The 20,415-nt window shown below is 32.8% G+C and overlaps 1 protein-coding gene across 2 annotated transcripts; it reads left to right on the plus strand.

The window, feature by feature from the left end:
• Positions 1 to 6,247: 6,247 nt before the first annotated feature.
• On the plus strand, positions 6,248 to 19,711 carry LOC134232519 (uncharacterized). Of its 2 annotated transcripts, XM_062714496.1 has the most exons (10): positions 6,248 to 6,458; positions 6,621 to 6,698; positions 6,792 to 6,824; positions 6,987 to 7,037; positions 7,973 to 8,236; positions 8,362 to 8,448; positions 8,575 to 8,688; positions 13,593 to 13,790; positions 14,046 to 14,144; positions 19,030 to 19,711. In XM_062714496.1, the coding sequence occupies exons 2-10, from the start codon at positions 6,627 to 6,629 to the stop codon at positions 19,165 to 19,167; spliced, it is 1,056 nt and encodes a 351-aa protein (XP_062570480.1). In that variant the 5' UTR covers positions 6,248 to 6,458; positions 6,621 to 6,626; the 3' UTR covers positions 19,168 to 19,711. The 2 variants fall into 2 exon arrangements, with proteins under 2 accessions (XP_062570480.1, XP_062570481.1); XM_062714497.1 differs by lacking the exons at positions 6,248 to 6,458; positions 6,792 to 6,824 and having other exon boundaries at positions 6,537 to 6,698.
• The last annotated feature ends 704 nt before the right edge of the window (positions 19,712 to 20,415 follow it).

Here is a 20,415-nt window from a genome sequence, read left to right on the forward strand (position 1 = left end):
ACAACACTGAGATACATAATTCTGTGTATCGGTTTTTGATTTCGATGAACGGTGTTGTCGTGGTTACTAAAAATAGAAATTTCTGTGAAATTCTTTCAAAATGCTACTCCTCCTACAGTTTTAGTCTGATTTCAATATAACTTGGCACACAAGAAGAATACACTAAGATACACAATTCTGTATATCGATTTTTGATTTCGATGAATGGTGTTGCCGTGGTTACTAAAAATAGAAATTTCTGTGAAATTCTTTCAAAATGCTACTCCTTCTACATTTTAGTCTGATTTCAATATAACTTGGCACACAAGTAGACTACAATAAGATACATAATTCTGTCTATCACTTTTTGATTTCGATGAACGGTGTTGCCGTGGTTACTAAAAATAGAAATTTCTGGGAAATTCTTTCAAAATTCTACGCCAAATACAATTTTAGTCTGATTATAATATAAATGTGGCATGCAAGTAGACTGCACTATGAACATAAAGAGACTTAATCAAGGATCATTATTCTATTTATTGCTGTTGAAAAGTTTCAATTTCCAACTGCTTAAGTACTTTTCTCTTCCTTTGCTATAAGTACAAACCAGTAGAGCTTCAGTCTCAACAGAGACTTCTGGTTAAAAAGAAGGCTAGAAATAACTTCTAACGGCAAATAATTATTATTTGGTCTAGCATAGTTTTTAAACCTATTTCGAGTATGCTGAATCCGAAAAAAATATGCTGACCTTCATGAAAATGGCGTGAAAGAGGTCAAAATGGCGATTCAAAATGGCGGACATCAAATTTTTCTAATTTTCTCTTAATGTCGTTCAAAATGGAGAATTAATGAGTGAATATCTAACTGAGTGTAATAAAACTATAAAAATTATAATAGGATGCTAACATTATTAGTTAAACTCAGAAAATTTAGTCGTTTCTACACTTAATTCGAATTTTCTCTGATTTTTAGCTCTACTGGTCAGAGACCAGAAGAGCTTATGCGATAGTAATGCGTCCGTCGTCCGTCCGTCTGTCTGTCTGTCCGTCTGGAAACAATTTTTCAAAATGCTACTCCTCCTACAGTTTTGGTCTGATTTCAATATAACTTGGCACACAAGTAGACTACACTAAGATACATAATTCTGTTTATCGGTTTTTGATTTGGATGAACGGTGTTGCCGTGGTTACTAAAAATAGAAATTTCTGTGAAATTCTTTCAAAATGCTACTTCTCCTACAGTTTTGGTCTGATTTCAATATAACTTAGCACACAAGTAGACTACACTAAGATACATAATTCTGTATATCGGTTTTTGATTTGGATGAACGGTGTTGCCGTGGTTACTAAAAATAGAAATTTCTGTGAAATTCTTTCAAAATGCTACTCCTCCTACAGTTTTGGTCTGATTTCAATATAACTTGGCACACAAGTAGACTACACTAAGATACATAATTCTGTGTATCGGTTTTTGATTTCGATGAACTGTGTTGACGTGCTTCAAAAAATAGAAATTTCCGTGAAATTCTTTCAAAATGCTACTCCTCCTACATGTACAGTTTTGGTCTGATTTCAATGTAACTTGGCACACAAGTAGACTACACTAAGATACATAATTCTGTATATCGGTTTTTGATTTCGATGAACGGTGTTGCTGTGGTTACTAAAAATAGAAATTTCTGTGAAATTATTTCAAAATGCTACACCTCCTACAGTTTTGGTCTGATTTCAATATAACTTGGCACACATGTAGACTACACTAAGTTACATAATTCTGTGTATAGTTTTTCACTTCAATGAACGATGTTGCCACGGTTACTAAAAATAGAAATTTCTGTTTAATACACTCAAAATACTACTCCAAATACAGTTTTAGTCTGATTATAATGTAATGTGGCATGCAAGTAGACTACACTAAAACATAAAGAGACTAAATCAAGGATCATTTTTCTATTAATTGCTGTTGAAAAGTTTCAATTCCCAACTGCCTAAGTACTTTTCTCTTCTTTTGCTATAAGTACAAACCAGTAGAGCTTCAGTCTCGACAGAGACTTCTGGTTTGTCTATTTTTTCTATATTTATTCTTTGTTCAGGACTTTACATTTGCAAATATCCATACACTGCAGATTTGTATTTTTCCCTCGACATCTCACTATTCTTCAGTTAAATGATAGTGCACCTGTAAGTCAAAAGTCAAAATTGCGATTCAAAATGGCGGATATTCATCTTTTTCTTCAAATTATTTAATTCTTAATGTCGTTTACATAGGAGAAAGGATTTGTGAATATTTTACTGAGCGTAGTACAACTATGTAAAATGACTATAGAACACTAATTTGATCACTTTAAATCGGAAAATTTAGTCGTTTAAATTTGAAATGTGCTAATTAGCTTGAAATTGCAATTCAAATGACGTTGTAAACACTCGAATTTCGAAAAATACCCAAAATGCTTAATTCTCGTTCGTTTTGCAGAAAATAAATTACAGTTTTTTTATTCATGAAATAATGTTCAAATATGCAATGAAAGTTGGGGGATATTTTTGTTAATGACTTATGATTTTTATAACACGGATTTTTGTTTAATTACTTTTATTGTTAAGACTAAAATAAATTTTTGACCTCAATTCCGAAGACATTTTACCTTTTACCTGTCTCACCATGCTTCTTCAGATAAAAAGTTAATAATATCATACAATAATTGCTGTTTTGAGGAAAATATGAAAATTAAGCTACCCAAGGAGCAGTATTCCCCGAGCATTAAGGCGAGTGAACCTTCAGTTGTAGAAATTCTTGATCTATTTTTATTCCAGTTTAGAAAAAAATAAATGTGTATGTTCGTGTGGAAGGTCTAGTGCAACATAACTTAGTATGATTTTTAAAATTATTGACCACGACCAATTAGAGGGCTAGTAATTGTTACATCATATAAATCTGAATATATTATAATATCCAAATATAAACATATATATTAAGAATTACCAGTACAATATACGTAAACCATAAATTTTCTTGATTGTCCAGCTCTGATTCCTACATTTGCATTTTGTTATTCTTAGTCAAAAATTCAACTGCATTCTCAAATATTTCATGCTGTGAATGGATAATTTTGTATTGAACAGTGTACATAAATTACACTATCCTAACAAAGAAGGGTGGATCAAGTTGCCTTGTAAAGTTCTTGAACTGTTCAAGAAAATTTTGTTGTCAAGAGACGTGTTGACTATAGAACGAAATCAGGAATGGCTTAGGCCTATTGGTACGAAAGCTTGTAAGCATCTTCTCTAGCCAAGGGTTTCTAATACGCTACTCTCCTCATAAACCCTTGGCATACGGTGTTAATAGAAGTTGTTTTTTTTTTCTCGAGTTCTGATTGGGATTCGGTACAACTCGGTCGACCAATCATCAATTGTTTTTTTGTAACTAACGATATTTGCGTTCGGGATACTTCTTGACTCTTTAATCTCGGAAATGAAAAACGCAAGTAAACAACGATCCGTAAGATAACATGCGATTCTATGAATAGCTATGGTGTCATCCAATATCCTCTAAATATTTGATTAAGAGATTACTTTTTGATCCGACCAATATTTTGGGTTTTCCATAGCAAAACATGGACACTGTCATTATATTCATATTGGGAGACCGGGGTATCATTTAGTGAGCTAATTGCTCATAGTACCTCTAGTGCATTTTGCACATGGTTTAGGAAAACAAAATAGACTTTTCACATTTGAACATAAATGTGTTATTCCTTGAATGTTGGTTGATTGATTGTATATTGTTTAACGCCGAGTCGGCAATTTTTCAGCCATGTTTCGGCGGACTATCAGTTTAAATAATCGGATTTTGAAGGATTTTGGTTTCTCTGGCGCTTACTCTTTTTCGAACTCCAGAGAAACGGTCTTTTACATGCCAAGGGGGTTGTCATCCTTGACACGGGGCACCATTTTACTTGAGTGTTCAAAATACAAAAATTCCGAAGACAGACTGAAATTAAACATATAGCAAATAAAGCTGGAATAGAAGATGTTAGGGGATAATTATAAGTTCTTATAAGTGCTAAAAAGCTAGAACAAAGTGTTCGATGAAATCGGACACGAACTTCTGCAGTAATATTTGATGGTATGCCGAGGGATGTTGAGGTAGAAGTGCGAGTTGATAATGACAGGATTCGGGAGTGATTTTAGGTGGAAGTGAGCTCAAAGGCCTTGGAACTTAAGTCAAGTTTGTTTTAACTATTTCCAGAAAAAAATGAATCTTTTCAAGTATTTTTTGTTTATATTTAATGGACTAATCAATATACTATATATACTCTCTCTCTCTCTCTCTCTCTCTCTCTCTCTCTCTCTCTCTCTCTCTCTCTCTCTCTCTATATATATATATAGACTGTAATTTATTTTCTGCAAAACGAACCAGAATTCAGCAGTTTCTACGAAATTCTAGTGTATACGACGTCATTTTGAATCGCCATTATGAGCTAAATAACACATTTCAAATTTAAACGACTAAATTTTTTATTTAAAGTAATCGAATTAATGTTCTGTTGGCATTTTACATAGTTGTACTACACTCAGTAAAATATTTACAAATCCTTTATACTATGTAAACGACATTAAGATATAATGAATATCCGCCATTTTGAATCGCCAGTTTGACTTGTAACTTACAGCTGGGCCATCATTCAGTTGTACAATAGTGAGATGCAGATGAAAAAATACAAATCTGCGGTGTATGGATATTTACGGATGTAAAATCCTGAACAAAGCGGAATATAGAACAATAGACAAAAAAATCAGAGAAAATTCGAATTAAGTTTAGAAACGACTAAATTTTCTGAGTTTATCTAATAATGTTAGCATTATATTATCATTTTTATACTTGTATTACACTCAGTGAGATATTCACAGATTATTTCTCATTTTTGAACGATATTAAGAGAAAATTAGAAAAATTTGATGTCCGCCATTTTGAATCGCCATTTTACCACTTTCACGCCATTTTCATGAAGGTCAGCATATTTTTTCGGATTCAGCATACTCGAAATAGGTTTAAAAAACTATGCTGGACCAAATAATAATTATTTGCCGTTAGAAGTATTTTTTTCTATAAATCGGACCAGACTAATGTGGAAAACTGCAATGATTAGGTGTAATTTCTTATGATTCTGTTTTGTATTTGCAATTTAGTTGCACACTGATCTATATGTTCATGACTTGTATATAGTTCACAACAAGATATTTACAGATTGATAATGAACAATATTCAAGCTCAAAGTTTATTTGAACAATTCAACGAATTCATGAACAGAGCAAAGAAAAACTTTAAAACATCAGAGATGGGATCAGATGCTACTGAATAAATAGCATCCCTTGTCGACCAGTCACATCCGCCGAATGCTCTCTTTCATGATCGGGGAAAACAGGTATATCCTTTGACAATTTGATGTGTAAAAATAGACAAACAATAAGTATGAAAACAATCAGTCAGCATTTTTGTCTTAATAAGAAGATTATTTTGGCTTTATTGGATTGTATAGACCTACCAAAAATCTAAATAAGACGAAACGTAGCCTCATTTCTGAACATCTTCTGAAAATGGGGTTAATGTCGCTTGATTATAGTCATAAATATACACTGTTGTACATGCTCTGTGCATCGAATCAGCTAAGACACATAACCCAATATACAGATGATTTTTTTAAAGAAAGGCTACGATTTTGTTTTATTCTAAATTTTTGGTCCATAGCATGAAAATACTACTATTTAAGTGTTTGGAAAGATATATATAAAGATGTTTCATATACCGAGTAATCCAATATAGATTTTTTTCGAATTGCAAATTGATTTATTATCTGTTATTTCCTTTTTTTACGTGTATTCCATTCAATGATTTAAAAACTTGAATAAAAACATTAATGATAAAATTTGAAGATAATCAACAGTATGACTTAAATTCGACATTTAAAATATTAGCCAGTTTTATCAAAAAATTGCAAAAAAGACATTCATTTTTTTCGACTATTCTACTGTGAACAAAATATTGTTTGTGTAATCTTTTATTCGCGATTTTTCAGTTAAGATTCCATCCACGACTTATTTTCGAGATTATGACAACATTCTACTTTTTAAAAATACATACGTGAATAACTGGTGCGCACGAGAATTATTCGTGATTAAAAGGGGGTCGCAACACAAATGAATAATGCTCCCTCTTGAATAAAAGTTAGTTTATAATACACTGTATTTGTTCATGCATAATAAGTTTTTCTTTCTGATTTCATTGTTTACAGATCAATACAGGAAATCGGATAAAAAACTTAGAAAAGAAAATCATCAGGAAATGAAGCAAGAAAAAGAAAAAAAAAATGGCGGGAAAATTATAATGAAAATTATCAATAGCTAGAGACTACATTATTTTCCTGAGACATCTCACATGATCCAACCTCTGGGACTTTTTGATTCCGTGTTTTGTACAGATTTGTAGGTTTATAGATTTTTTTATCTTTATCCTTACCTCCTTTTTTCTAACCGTTTTAAAAATACTTTATGAAATTCTACCATACAACCATAGTTTCACTTTTTTATTTTTCAAAATTTGCAAAAACGAATAATTAATTTATATTTGTTGAAACATGCATTTAGAAAACAATGGCAGACAAAGAAATTCAAAAGTTGAAGGAAGAAAAGGTGGAAGAATATGTAACGCTGAAGAAACAAAAGGTGGAAGAAACTCAAAAACAAAAAAAAGTGAAAAAGACTAAAAAACTGAAGCCAGAAAAGGTGGAAGAAACTCAAAATTTGAAACCAGAAAAGGTGGAAGAAACTCAAAAGCTGAAACAAGAAAAGGTGGATCAAAATATAATGCCTGACAAAAGATTATTTTGAAAAATTGAAAGTGAAGTTTTTGTTTTATGCCAAAGTTTCTGCATTTCTACTACTTGATAATCTAGAGGAATTTTGATTTGTATAACATAAAAGCTGAATGACAAATATGTATTTTTTTTCTAGGATGACAGAAAAGCAAATTTTACGTTGATGATATTCACAGGAGCAACAATGGTAAACTGTCTTCATTTAATTCGACAAATAATAAAGATAAGTCTCTACCACCAAGTTAGTGTTCCATATTGAAAATAGAAATGTTTGCTATCTACTATGTAATATATGTGTTTTAACTAGGGATGTCAACGAATATTCGACTATCAGTCTAATAGACCGACGATCGAATAATGAAACGACATTCGAATATTTAATAAATGCAAAAAAGGAGGTGTTAAAGGATTCTCAACTCAAAATTGTAAAGTGTCATTCCTCAAACCATCAAAGTATCTGTCCTCGGACGAATACGAGCTTAAACACAGTCACAGTATTTAAATAAATTTCCAAATTGTTTACATTGAAAGAATAGTAATTACACACCGCAATAATTATTTGTTAATTACTGACCTTTTCTGTTATTGTAGTAAATTATGCAGCCCTATACTGGACTTTGAAAATTATTAATTGGACTTGTACTAATTATAAATTTATTTATTACCTCTAAAAATGTTTGAATTATGAAAAAGGAACCATAGCCGTGAAGTTTCTGAAGAAACTTCGATAGTTATTAAAACAATAATCTCCGCCGATTTTCCGAAAATTCATACATTTTGGAGAATCAATTTCTAGTGTAAATCTACTTCATTTCTACATCTTATCCCTTCTTAAAATTCATCTGAATATCGGTGTTACTTTTTACATAAATTGACGAAAAGGGTTTTTGATTTATGAAAATGCTATCGATGCGATTTTTTTTTCAAAAAATGCTACGAATAGTCGACTATCGTTCGAATAATGCAATCGAATGTTCGACTAAGGAAAATAAATATTTTGACATCCCTAGTTTTAACACATATATATGTTTTTAACACATACTGCCTTTCTAATCTGAGTTAAAATCATTAGTATCTTTACATGTAGTAGGTGAATAAAAGAATAAAACCAATTTTGTTAAGGTTGTCGCAATTGTCTTGGTATCTTGGTGTGACGTTACAAAACGTAGCAAATCCTGTGATCTCAAGGAAGCCGTGGAATACCTACGCCTGAATTTTACTGTATCTTGTAAATATGAAAATTCTAAGAACATCAAACAGATCTGGGGAATAGGGATATCAGCACTTGTCCTGGATTTCGTTTTTCTCTTTTTGAGCCTGATTTTATTGATCATTCCTGGTGAAAGACAAAGAACAGCATATATGTATTTAACTTGCTATTTCATGGTAAGTTTTACTAATTATATTTACGTTACCAAACCTGCATAAAATGACAAATTGATTAGCAAGTATGGAATAACATCTTTATCGTCTATTTTGAAATATTGATAATACAGTCTCATCTTTCCTAGCTGGCCATACAATCATTCGTGTTTTTTGTACTGCTATTGCTCCAGTACAAAACTATTGTAGATTTCAAAACAACTAAAACAAATACGGTATGTTATTAATTTCTTCACACGTGGATAAAGTTTACTTAAGCTCATATTTTAATACTTAACCATAATAAAACGTTAATTACTCAAAATATTTTTTTGAATTTGAGATTTGCTTCTCATCAACAGGATTATGGAGAATTGAAGAGTGCTATGAATATATCACTAACATACAATTTTACTTCGGATGTTATAAGCATCAACGCAAGTACTTCCGACCGTTGGAACAACTTCTTTATCAAGGTAAATTGTTTTTGAAATGTATTTGATTTTAAAACACATATGATTTCATCACCATTCTGACAGTTCTATCTAAAAAACAAGTTTGTGAAACACTGATGTCATCGTTTGAAAGCTAATGGCGAGGATTGACGTTTCTCAAACGCAGGTCAAGTTCCAAGTTCAAGGTCAAAAGATCAAAAGTGTTTGGTATCCCTGGGAAGGTCCTGTCGTAAGGAATGAATCTGTGAAATATGGAAGCTCTAGTACTCACTCTACAAAAGTTATGGCCAAAGTTTATTTTTTCAAAAGAAGACTAATCTCTAAGGCCAAGATAAAAAATATTCATATCCTTTGAAATATTTTTTCACAGTGAATGCAAACTGATGTATAAAAGCTTTAGTACCAACTATTCAGAAGTTATGCCCAAGGTTAAAGTTTGGTAAGTAATTGTAAAAGTGGACCAAATTCCAAAAGTAAGGTCAATAAGTTCAATCTGTTGGTATCCAAAGAAAGGTCTTGTGATAAGAAATACACCTGTGAAATATGTAAGTCATAGCACTACATAATCAAAATTTATGGACCATGATTAAGTTTTTCTGCGAAAAAAGAGATGGATGGACGGACAGGACAAAAACTATATACCTCAGAATCACCGAGTACGAAGCCATACAAAGATAAGTAACATGCAAACAATTTCAATTCATTATTTCTTTTGCAGCAGAATTGAAAAAAAAATCGTTAAGAAACAAGATGTGTTTGCAAAACACTGTTGCCCTGTTTTTGATGTCTTTGTTCGTCTGTCTTCAAAAACTTTACTTTGCTTTTAACTTTGTCTCACATATCTAGCATGTATATTCCATCTGAAAAAGGCTATTCCTGACCTTGGGCTGAGACATAATTTTGCAAAAGTTTACCAAACTTTAGCCTGAGCCGTCGGTTTTAAATTCTTTGAGACATGCCTTTTATCTCACAGAAGTATTTCAATTAACTATACCTTTTAAGTACCACCATATTTTCTTTATACAACCTTAAACTTGGAGTTCAATCAAATCTAAAAACTCTAACTTTGACCAGAACTTTTGAATGACACTTGATAGGACTTCCATATATGACGTTTTTATTCCTTGTAAGAAGGATATGGAGATAACGAACAGTATTCAATCTCAAAGTCCATAAAAATATCACGTTTTTCAAAAACCAACATTTTTGACCTTATGTTCGTCACCTTGGAATATGAGCTGCATTTGGAAATTATAATTTTACCTTTACCGTTTGAATGGTTGCTCCTAAGGAATTCATATTTCATCTGTGCATTTCTTGTACCATGGCCTTTCCTTTAGTACCATAATTTTTTACCCCATACGAAGGACCTTGGAAAGTGACTTAAAAAAACCTTGTTCACATACGAGGGCTGTTCAATAAATAATGTCCTCGATACTCGGAAAGAAAAAAAGCCCTTTTCAATGATTTAGTCTTAATGATTTAATTAAAACACATGTCCGTAACATTTTTATCCAATTTCTGATTAATTTTAGAACAAATTTTTGAATATGGCTATTGTATACTGAAATATGGCAGATACTATGATTTCCTGAACTTCTTTCTTCTTTCTGAAAGGTGCTTTTTTCAAGTTTGGAAAATGAAACAAGTCAAAGGGTGGAAGATCTGGCGAATATTATTGGTGTTACAAATTAAACATTCACTATCTGTTTATCCCCCAAACTTCTTTACTCTTCACCGCGTGTGGGTTTGGACGCTGTCATGAAGAAATTTAATGTAGTGGATTCCTGATTCTGGTTCGATCCTCTCATAAACCTTTTGATTGTTTTGCAAAAAAATTGCTTTCTAAACTTCTCTAGAAATTGAACTGCCTGCCCGAATAAGAATTTGAACAACAAGACCACTGATATTTAAGATAATGGCATAGAAAACTGCTTTCGTGCTTCTGCTTTTCTCAGATCTTGGCTATTTTTGTGAAGTGCATCTTATTGTAAACTTGTTTTGAGAATTCAAAGCATTGGACTCAAGTTTCAATATCTGTTTCAATTTCAGACAAACATGGATAGCTACAATTTTTGATTTTTAAAAATAATTGTTAAAATATTCCTACACGCTTTCGTTTTCACTCATTTATCAAAACATTCGGTGACCATTGAATAATAAGCTTTTTTTAAATTACATTTTACCCGTGAAATACTGTAATTTATTCACTGAATAGTGTGAAAGGATATCAAAATGATATTCTGTCACAGTGTGACGAATATGAGAAGTGCGGGGAAACTCTCAATTTCCCTTCCCATAACGAAGATTGTTGTAAAAAAATCTTCCTTGACCTGATTTAAGATAGATGGAAATAAATAAACCATTCTGACAAAGAATAAAATTGCCAAAATTACCAAAAACATGTTGCTAAATCCATGTTTATGGTGTTTTCACCTCAGTTAGCTATGACATCTCAACCACTCAACTATGACGTCATATAGCCTATGACTGTAATACAAAAAAAAAACAAAAAAAACAGGGGCAAAGGAAAAATCAAAGAATTAAAAAAAAAAAATGTAATAAACAGAAAATTCAATATTTTGTAGCTGAATATGGAATTTATTTCACTCGTGCGACAGGATTTTTTGATATTTTCACTCGTGCTTCGCACTCGTGAAAATATCAAAAATCCTGCCCCACTAGTGAAATAAATTCCTTATTCAACTACAAAACATTTAATATCCTCTATTTACTGCCAAATCTTTACTTAAAAACGTGTATACTGGCCAAAAAATGATGCCTATCAATTTTGTTGTTTCTTAAAGTCAATCAAACATCATTAGTGATAATTTGTTGAATTTTTGCAAACAGCACATTCATTTGGTTGTCGCCAAGGACGGTACCAATTTTTGAAGCCCATTATATAATTTTTGTTCATTGAAATCCATCTGCTCACGTGACTATAAAACAGACATTGGTTGTTGTACATTTTACATATTTCAGTGAATATTTCTTTGGGATTCTTAATGAGTATTACAGGAGCTTTAAAGAAGCGTTTAATTTCACTCTAGTTTACTGATTCTTTACCATTCATTTTCAATGCAGTGTCTCAAATAGCCCTTGTTTTCCAGCTTCTCACAATGAAACTATGTGATGAAAAGTGGTAACATAAACTGTAATCAATTCATTAAAGATTCAATCATAGCAGAAAGAGAAGATTTATGTGTTATGATTTCTATGTTGTATGCCACAGAGCTCAGGACATCATTTATTGAACAGGCCTTGTATTCCTTGCGGTTGGTGGTAGAGTCAAAGTACTGTACAATTTTAATTCTTGTGATAAGTTTTTTTTTTTTGATATCAACAATCTTTCTGTTGAACTTTTACTTTTTAGCTCACCTGAGCCGAAGGCTCAAGTGAGCTTTTCTGATCACATTTTGTCCGTCGTCCGTCCGTCCGTCTGTCTGTCTGTCTGTCCGTCTGTAAACTTTTCACATTTTCGACTTCTTCTCAAGAACCACTGGGCCAATTTTGACCAAACTTGGTACAAAGCATCCTTGGGTGAAGGGGAATTTAAATTGTAAAAATGAAGGGACATATTCCCTCGCAAGGGGAGATAATCAAGAAAAGACAAAAATAGGGTTGGGTCATTAAAAAATCTTCTTCTCAAGAACCACGGGGCCAGTAAAGCTGAAACTTATGTGGAAGCATCCTGGGGTAGTGTAAATTCTAAATTGTTCAAATCATGACCCCCGGGGGAAGGGCGGGGCCACAATGGGGAATCAAATTTTTGTATAGAAATATATAGGAAAAATCTTCGAAAATCTTCTTCTCAAGAACCACTGGGCCAGGAAAGCTGAAGCTTATGTGGTAGCATATTGGTATAATGTAGATTCTAAATTGTTCACATCATGACCCCCGGGAGAAGGGCGGGGCCACAATGGGGAATCAAAGTTTTACATAGAAATATATAGGAAAATTTTTTGAAAAATCTTCTTCTCAAGAACCACTGGGCCAGAAAAGCTGATACTTATGTGGAAGCATCCTGGTATAATGTAGATTCTAAATTGTTCAAATCATGACCCCCGGGGGAAGGGCGGGCCACAATGGGGAATCAAAGTTTTTTATAGAAATATATAGGAAAAATCTTTGAAAATCCTATTCTCAAGAACCACTGGGCCAGAAAAGCTGAAACTTATGTGGAAGCACCCTGGGATAGTGTAGATTCTAAATTGTTCAAATCATGACCCCCGGGGGAAGGGCGGGGCCACAATGGGGAATCAAATTTTTACATAGAAATATATAGGAAAAATATTTGAAAATCTTCTTCTCAAGAACCACTGGGCTAGAAAAGCTGAAACTTATGTGGAAGCATCCTGGTATAATGTAGATTCTAAATTGTTCAAATAATGACCCCCAGGGGAAGGGCGGGGCCACAATGGGGAATCAAAGTTTTATATAGAAATATATAGGAAAAATCTTTGAAAATCATCTCAAGAACCACTGGGCCAGAAAAAGTGAAGCTTATGTGGAAGCATTCTGGGGTAGTGTAAATTCTAAATTATAGGAATCATGACCCCCGGGGGAAGGGCGGGGCCATTATAGGGAATCAAAGTTTTACATAGAAATATATAGGAAAAATCTTTGAAAATCTTCTTCTCAGGAACCACTGGGCCAAAAAAGCTGAAACATATGTGCCCATGGAAGGATCATGGGGTAGTGTAGATTTCAAAATGTCTAAATTATGATCAGTGGGGTAGGGTGGGGATGCATTATGTATAACAAGGGGGAAATCTAGTAAAGAACAGAATGGTCAAAGCTTCTCGTGTGAGCGATGTGGCCCATGGGCCTCTTGTTTTATTTGTACATAAAAACAAAATTTACTTTATAATAAAATACCGTATAAATGTGTATTAATCAATTTAATGTTTTCCATATTCCAGTACGATTGTTGTGCTGTAAACCAAGTCACTAGCACCACCAATGACTTTGACACGACCCCTTGGTGTACTACGTTTGGTTCCTGTCAACAGACAAATTCTCAAATTCCGAAATCTTGTTGTAAAGCATATACAGTCTATGATTATGAAAAGGCGCCAGACAGTTGTCATGCTGAAGTGAAACCTGGAACCTATAGAGATGTAAATATTATAAACATAAAAAAGATTATGAAAATCATATATAAATGCTAGGAATTAGATAAAAATTCACACAGGTGTGCCTAAAGTACTGATCCAAACAATGTGGTGAAGAGTCACAGTATGTTATTATAATCATATCATGAATTATAGATGTCTAAATATTAAAAAATGCAATTGGAGTAAAAATTGTCTGAATTTCTTTTTATTTCAAAAGTGCCACACCAGCAATTTTTATTGTATTGTTTAACATTTCAGAGCTGTTTTACTCGTGTTAAGATGTTGGATGACTTTGCCATTACAGATAACCAGATAGATATAATAGCTACCATATCCTTAACCTTGGGGATTTTGAAAGTATTTATGTTTTGAACACATTTTGAGCTTGAACAGTATCATCAGAAAGAGTACTACATTATGTTATTAAAAATTGAAAATATCTTTGAACCAATTAAACTGACTTTATGTATTATATAAACAAAATATATAATGTACATTATAGAAATCTCTGATGCTCTATTGCACCTTACCGCTTCTTACATCGTATTCACTCTAACGTCTCATTCACTTCAGCGCTTTATTTCCTCTAACATCTTATTCCTTTTTGGCGTTTTATTTTCTCAGACGTCTAAAGCTTCATTCTTACAACTTATTTCTTTAACATTTTATTCAATCAAACGTTTTATTCACTTTTACATGCTCTTCCCTCTTACGTCTTATATACAATCAAACGGTTTAGTCACTTTTACATCCTCTTCCCTCTCTTTTCTCTGACGTCCTATTTAGATATAAAATCTTATTGATCGTCCAATTCCCTCTAATATCTTATCCCGACTTCCTTCTACCACTTTTAACGTTCTATTTCCTTTTAACACATTTTTAGGTCACCTTAGTCACTCAGGTGACCTATTGCTATCCGTTTTTGTCCGTCGGCGTTCGCCATGCATCGTGCGTAAACATTTGAACATTTTCAACTTCTTCTCTGTAACCGCTTAACCAATTTCAACAAATTTTGGCATTGCATAGAAAGCATATGTAGGTAAAGGGAACAACAATTTTGAATTTCAGGGTCCCTGCCCCCCTGGGGCCTGAGAGGTGGGGCTAAAACTACTAAAATTAATCCAATTTTTAAAAATCTTCTTCTTTACTCCTGGACATCAAGCAGTGACACTGTTGGCATGATTGTAATAAGCAGTGAGCCCTCTACCAAAATTATTAAATTCATGGCCCCAGGATCAGATGTTCTGGTGTTAGGGTGGGGCTCTTAATTATATAGTGAAAATGTATTAATTCTTGAAAATCTTCTTCTCTGCTCCTGGGTATTTATCAAACTCACTTGATACACAGTTATATTGAGCAAGAGTGCCTTTTTCAAATTTAAGAAATTGGTGCCCCCTGGGTCAAGGGTTCTAGTGAAGGGGGGGGGGTCTATTTTTTATATAGTGAAAATACATTAATTCTTTGGAAATCTGCTCCTCTAATCCTGGGTATAAAATAAACTAAGTATATAGTTATGATGAGCAATATTGCCTCGAGCTCTTCCGAAATTGTGAAATTCATGGCTCTTAGGTCTGGGCTTCTGGTGTAAGGAGGGGGTACTTGGGGAGAGTGTTACATATTCTGAAAATAATTTTTTTTAAATCTGCTCTTCGGTATTAACCATTTATGATGAGTGAAGATGTCGTTTTGAAATTTTGAAATATGTGGCCCAAGGGTCAGTAATTCTTGTGGGATGTGGTGCACAACTGGTTATAAAGTAGAAATGCCATTTTCTCTTTGTTCGTTGATCTAACCCCGTGGCTATTAATAACCAGTAAGCATGCTAAGTGTAGTTATGATAAGCAATGACGCCCCGTTCAAAATTCTGAATTTCATGGCCTCTGGTTTAAGGGGGATGTACAAGCCATATTGAATCTAGTCTGGTGTAAAATAAAAATACCAAGAATGCGCTTAATACTCTACTAAACTAGTCCAAAGTTACTCAAAGTGCTAATGCACTAATTACCTACTGTTAGAGACCAAAATCAGTTAATAATTAAGTTTATTTTGTTTTAATTAGGAGGAAATTAATCATGTTAGAACTGCGCAGCTACAGCATTCACGAGATGAAAAATGCATTGAATATAGTGTTAATTTGATTCATTGATAATATGGCTACAACCATTTGTTTCGCTTTTTTTCTTGTCATTATCCAAAATTCTTGAAAATTTGATTTTTCATATGGGTGTCTTCCTGAGGCCATGTGTTCATTTCGCCCACCATTCCTCTGTCACACAGAGTTCGAATAGCATTGGTTTTAAAATAAATGCAACCATAATAACATCAAGACAAGAAATTACTAAGTAATAATCATTAGGTTATATTACTTACTACTTTTATTTGTTGCATTGCATCGTCTGATTAATGAAAAAAAGCGATTTTAACCCCACTCCAGCAAATCGGGAAAAACTGTTCTGTTTACAGCTCGAGTTTCCTCGATAATATCATTCCACTGAGCACGTGGTTGGCATGTGCATATATCTGCTGTGGATAGATGCGTTTATTACCATGATTATATATTTAATTTTTCATGGGACAAGTCTTGATGATTTGTTGGTTTCTTTAAAACTCAAGAAAAAAGATAAAACATGGCCTAAACATATGTGATTACGGTGGGTCTTTTTTCTGTGGCGATAGAAGTTATTTTCAAATGGGGCACTGCAAGGAGGATGCTTAGCATTTAATTTGAAAAAGTTAAACAATATACGGTGCATGAAAAACAAATTGTAATTACATGTCTTACATTCGAAAAGTTGGTACATGTGTCTATTTTGTTTAGCAGTTAGATAGAAAAAATAGGCAGTTATAGGATTTCCTTCAGGCACCTCACAAAAATAGCTAGATTGTTTGCAATGAACCACACATAGTATGGAGTAATGTTTGGACATAAAAACGCATCATGTCTCATTATGTTGACAACATTGTAAGCTCTCGCTCATTGAACATACGAAACTTGATAAAATATATTGAGTTGTTTCTTTGAAATTTAGAAGCAAGCACAATGTTTGCAAAGAAAAGTCCATTGCATATGCTATGTCTATCACGCAAAAAAATGAGAGGCTACCCCCCCCCCCCCCAAAAAAAAAATCCTATGTTTGTTTTTCAAAATAGTGCCAAAGATTCAAAAATTTTGCATTAGATGGAACATGTACTAACAATTTGTTATAAAAATATTTGGTTGCCCTCTCTCCCGATCTACCGCCTAGAAATGGTCCGACTCAATTTTTTTTTTACATCCCATTACATGTTTTTTTTTCTTCCGTCAACGAATATGTTTAAAATTTTAGGAATTTTTATCTCACCTATAAATACGGACCCAATAATTTTTCCCTGAGTTGGGAGGACCACCAAACGTCATTAAGATGGTATAAAATGTTTATTAATGTTGATTTTGTTCTTTACTCTGTAAAATTGTAATTTTGACAAAAAGGGCAAATAGAAAAGGTTTTTGTATTCATTAAATCTCCTAACCCACTCTGAATGATTTCATTCCTTTTCAAATGTTGCTCCGCTAAAATCAAAATTGTAAATGTTTATTAGACAGAGTATATGAGGGTAGACCAAAAAGTAAACGATATATCTTAGGTATTTGATAGTTATATTATTGTTGAAATATTCAAGTATTTTTTAAAGTGTAAATTGGAGGTCTTTGATAGCATATTGCTTAATTAAAAACACATCCCTTTTCAAACTTGCTAATATATCACTGGGCAATATAACAAGTATCATATTTAACCATCTGCCTTCCTTCACTAAAACGATCTATCCAATCATTGATTGAATTTGTAGGAAGTCATTTGTCTTAATAAACTATGAACAAATTCTTATATGCTACTTCAAAGGCATTTTTAAGATATACCATAAATATTTTAGTCGTTTGTTAAACGAGTACCACTGAGGCAACCATTTATCGTCACAAGTACCTGCATAATGACGTCATTATGAGCAAAACTTTATTCAGCATATATGCTATTTTATAGAACTTGTGTTTGGCTATGTGTGCACCAAATTTGTTTCTAATCTGAATTGTGGTTTTGTAGATATAGAGATAGTTCGCGAACTTTTTGATCACCCCTCGTACTAGTAGGTACTAAATCAAGGTCATTCATATCGATTTTATGTGTTTAATTTCTTTGTGTTTCATTGGTGATAATTAAAATTTTGATATATATTATAAGTTATCTGTGGCAAACTTACAAACTCTTAATTCTTAACTTTGATGGTGCTCATTTTTCCTTACCTGCAATAAAAGAGTTTAAGATTTTTTTTCTTTGATATCAATAAGTACATTATTTAACAACTGTGCGATAATAATACTAAATAAATTACTTCAAGCCATACTATAACACATTTCTTCTTTTAAAAGTGTTCATACTATTTGAAATATTTTGCAACTGTAATTCTCTTCCACATTTAAAGATTGTTATGTCCCTCCATATTAAGAAGAGGTCTGGAAAACAAAATTCTGTGCTAAAAATAGACCACGTGCTGCTATCCATGAACTACTTTCATGGTTCTTTACACTCTTTTTCAAGACAACGATACCTTGTTTTGAACTTGAAATTATCATTTAAAAGTGCAAAATTTAGACATTTTCTCAACAAATGGTTGTAGAGAGAACATTGATGCACAGTTTGCATATTTTTTTTGATTTTTTAACGCTCTGCTGAATTCTGTAGCTGCGCAGTTCTAAGGAGCATATCAAAAGCATTTTTCTGCAAAAGTATAGGTTATATATGCACAACATGCATTCAGTTATGAATATTTATTGTATCTTTATCATAAGGACTTAAAATTTGATCAAAATATGATGTATTTTAGCCATTTGAAGAAATGTTTACATTTTGTTCTCACAGCACTAAAGGTGGCCGTACATCCTCCTTAAAACACGAACCAAAGTGTATTGTTGGAAAGTTGTTGAATGATACTCATGTGACCTATAAGGCCCGTGGGTCTCTTATTTCCTTTAACTTGATAAGCAATGACGCCCCGTTCAAAATTCTGAATTTCATGGCCTCTGGTTTAAAACACGAACCAAAGTGTATTGTTGGAAAGTTGTTGAATGATACTCATGTGACCTATAAGGCCCGTGGGTCTCTTATTTCCTTTAACTTGATCTTCCCTATATCGTATTATTCACTGTTACATCTTATCTTCATCTAACGTCTTATACCCTCTAAAGTCTTACTCTCTAACTTTTCAGGTTGTTGGAATCATCCTGGCTGTTGGGATATTTCTGGGACTCTGCAGTAGGAAGACAACTCAAAATTGTAAAACAAACCACGGTGATCAATGTTTAGATGCAATTCCAACAGAGAATAACAAACCAAATGACTTATGATGAGTTTTTATCTGAGAAATATAGCTTTATATCAATAAATCACACTACCTTTTGTAAGGATACGATTTTTAGGAAGAAATTATAGCTTTACATCAACAAACCTCACTATACCTTTTGTAAGGATGTGATCCTAACGAAGAAATTATAGCCTTAAAACGTGATTTTTTAGAAAATAAAAATTATGCAATGTTATATATTTAAAATGTAACATCTAATTTTTTAACATAAAAAAACATTTTTTTATTTTGAAAAAAAATATCAAGGTACTTTATAACAGCATTTTTTAAACTGTTATCATTTTTTTTCACCCCTTATCCACATCATAACTCCTCTTTGACTGGTAGACAAGAGGCTTACTCCCAAAAACACCTGACCAATTTTGCACTGGAAATCGATGAACTAGACTTTAAGATATTAAAAGCTTCATATTCACATTTTCCGTCAACGAAAAAATTGCAGATTCACCCGAAAATTTGATAATGGAATTGATTTAAATACCGAGAATCTCTACTTTCAACCATGCAAAAATTATTATAGTGCCCCCCCCCCAAAAAAAAACAAACCAAAAAACTTTTATGGACTGTAATATGTGTAAATGTATGAACTAACACCGTGATTGACGTAAAATTGGAAATGTTGAAAAAACAGGTCATAAATGATAACACTGGCTTGTTAGACTGTACACGTACAGGAGGGATGGGAAATTTTCTTTCAACAATTTGTAAATAATAAAATTGTGACGATTTATTGATAATGTAGATAATGTCATATTACATGTACAGAAAACAATACACAGACATTTACTGATGTTTTACTGCAATTATCAGAGACTTTATATAATGTTGTGAGTTGACGACTTGATATGCTTCTCGCTTCTTTTTAATAAAAAAATGAAACATAACTCTGTTGTTTTTCCCATATCGTTTGTACTTTAACCATTGCAGTATTCGAGATTTTCACCTCAAAACATGCATATGCATTGTGAAAAATATAACCCCCGATAAAAGATCCACCTTAACTCCAGATCTAATATTTCAAAAAGAGAAATGTTTGCATTTTTATACTACTTAATCTGTCCTTATCTCTCTAGAAGAATTTTTGATTTCCGATATATTTTATTGTAAAAAATAATATTCCTTTTATTGTCTCACCTTAGTCCAGGAACCGTTATGAACCGTAAAAGTGATGTTTATTGTGGAGACATGAACAAACACTGGAAAAAAGAATATGGATGAGGTCAAATGGTCA

The sequence above is a fragment of the Saccostrea cucullata genome, unplaced genomic scaffold (genome assembly GCF_032062105.1).
Source record: "Saccostrea cucullata isolate Sc308-1 unplaced genomic scaffold, CSIRO_AGI_Scuc_v1 ctg4332, whole genome shotgun sequence".
Taxonomy (NCBI): Eukaryota; Metazoa; Mollusca; class Bivalvia; order Ostreida; family Ostreidae; genus Saccostrea; species Saccostrea cuccullata.

Coding starts and splice junctions, on each gene's coding strand:
- LOC134232519 (XM_062714496.1), top strand. CDS start 6,627: ATGGCAGACAAAGAAATTCAAAAGTTGAAGGAAGAAAAGGTGGAAGAA. Junction 6,699..6,791: donor TAACGCTGAAGAAACAAAAG/GTGGAAGAAACT, acceptor AAACCAGAAAAG/GTGGAAGAAACTCAAAAGCT. Junction 6,825..6,986: donor AAAAGCTGAAACAAGAAAAG/GTGGATCAAAAT, acceptor TTTTTTTTCTAG/GATGACAGAAAAGCAAATTT.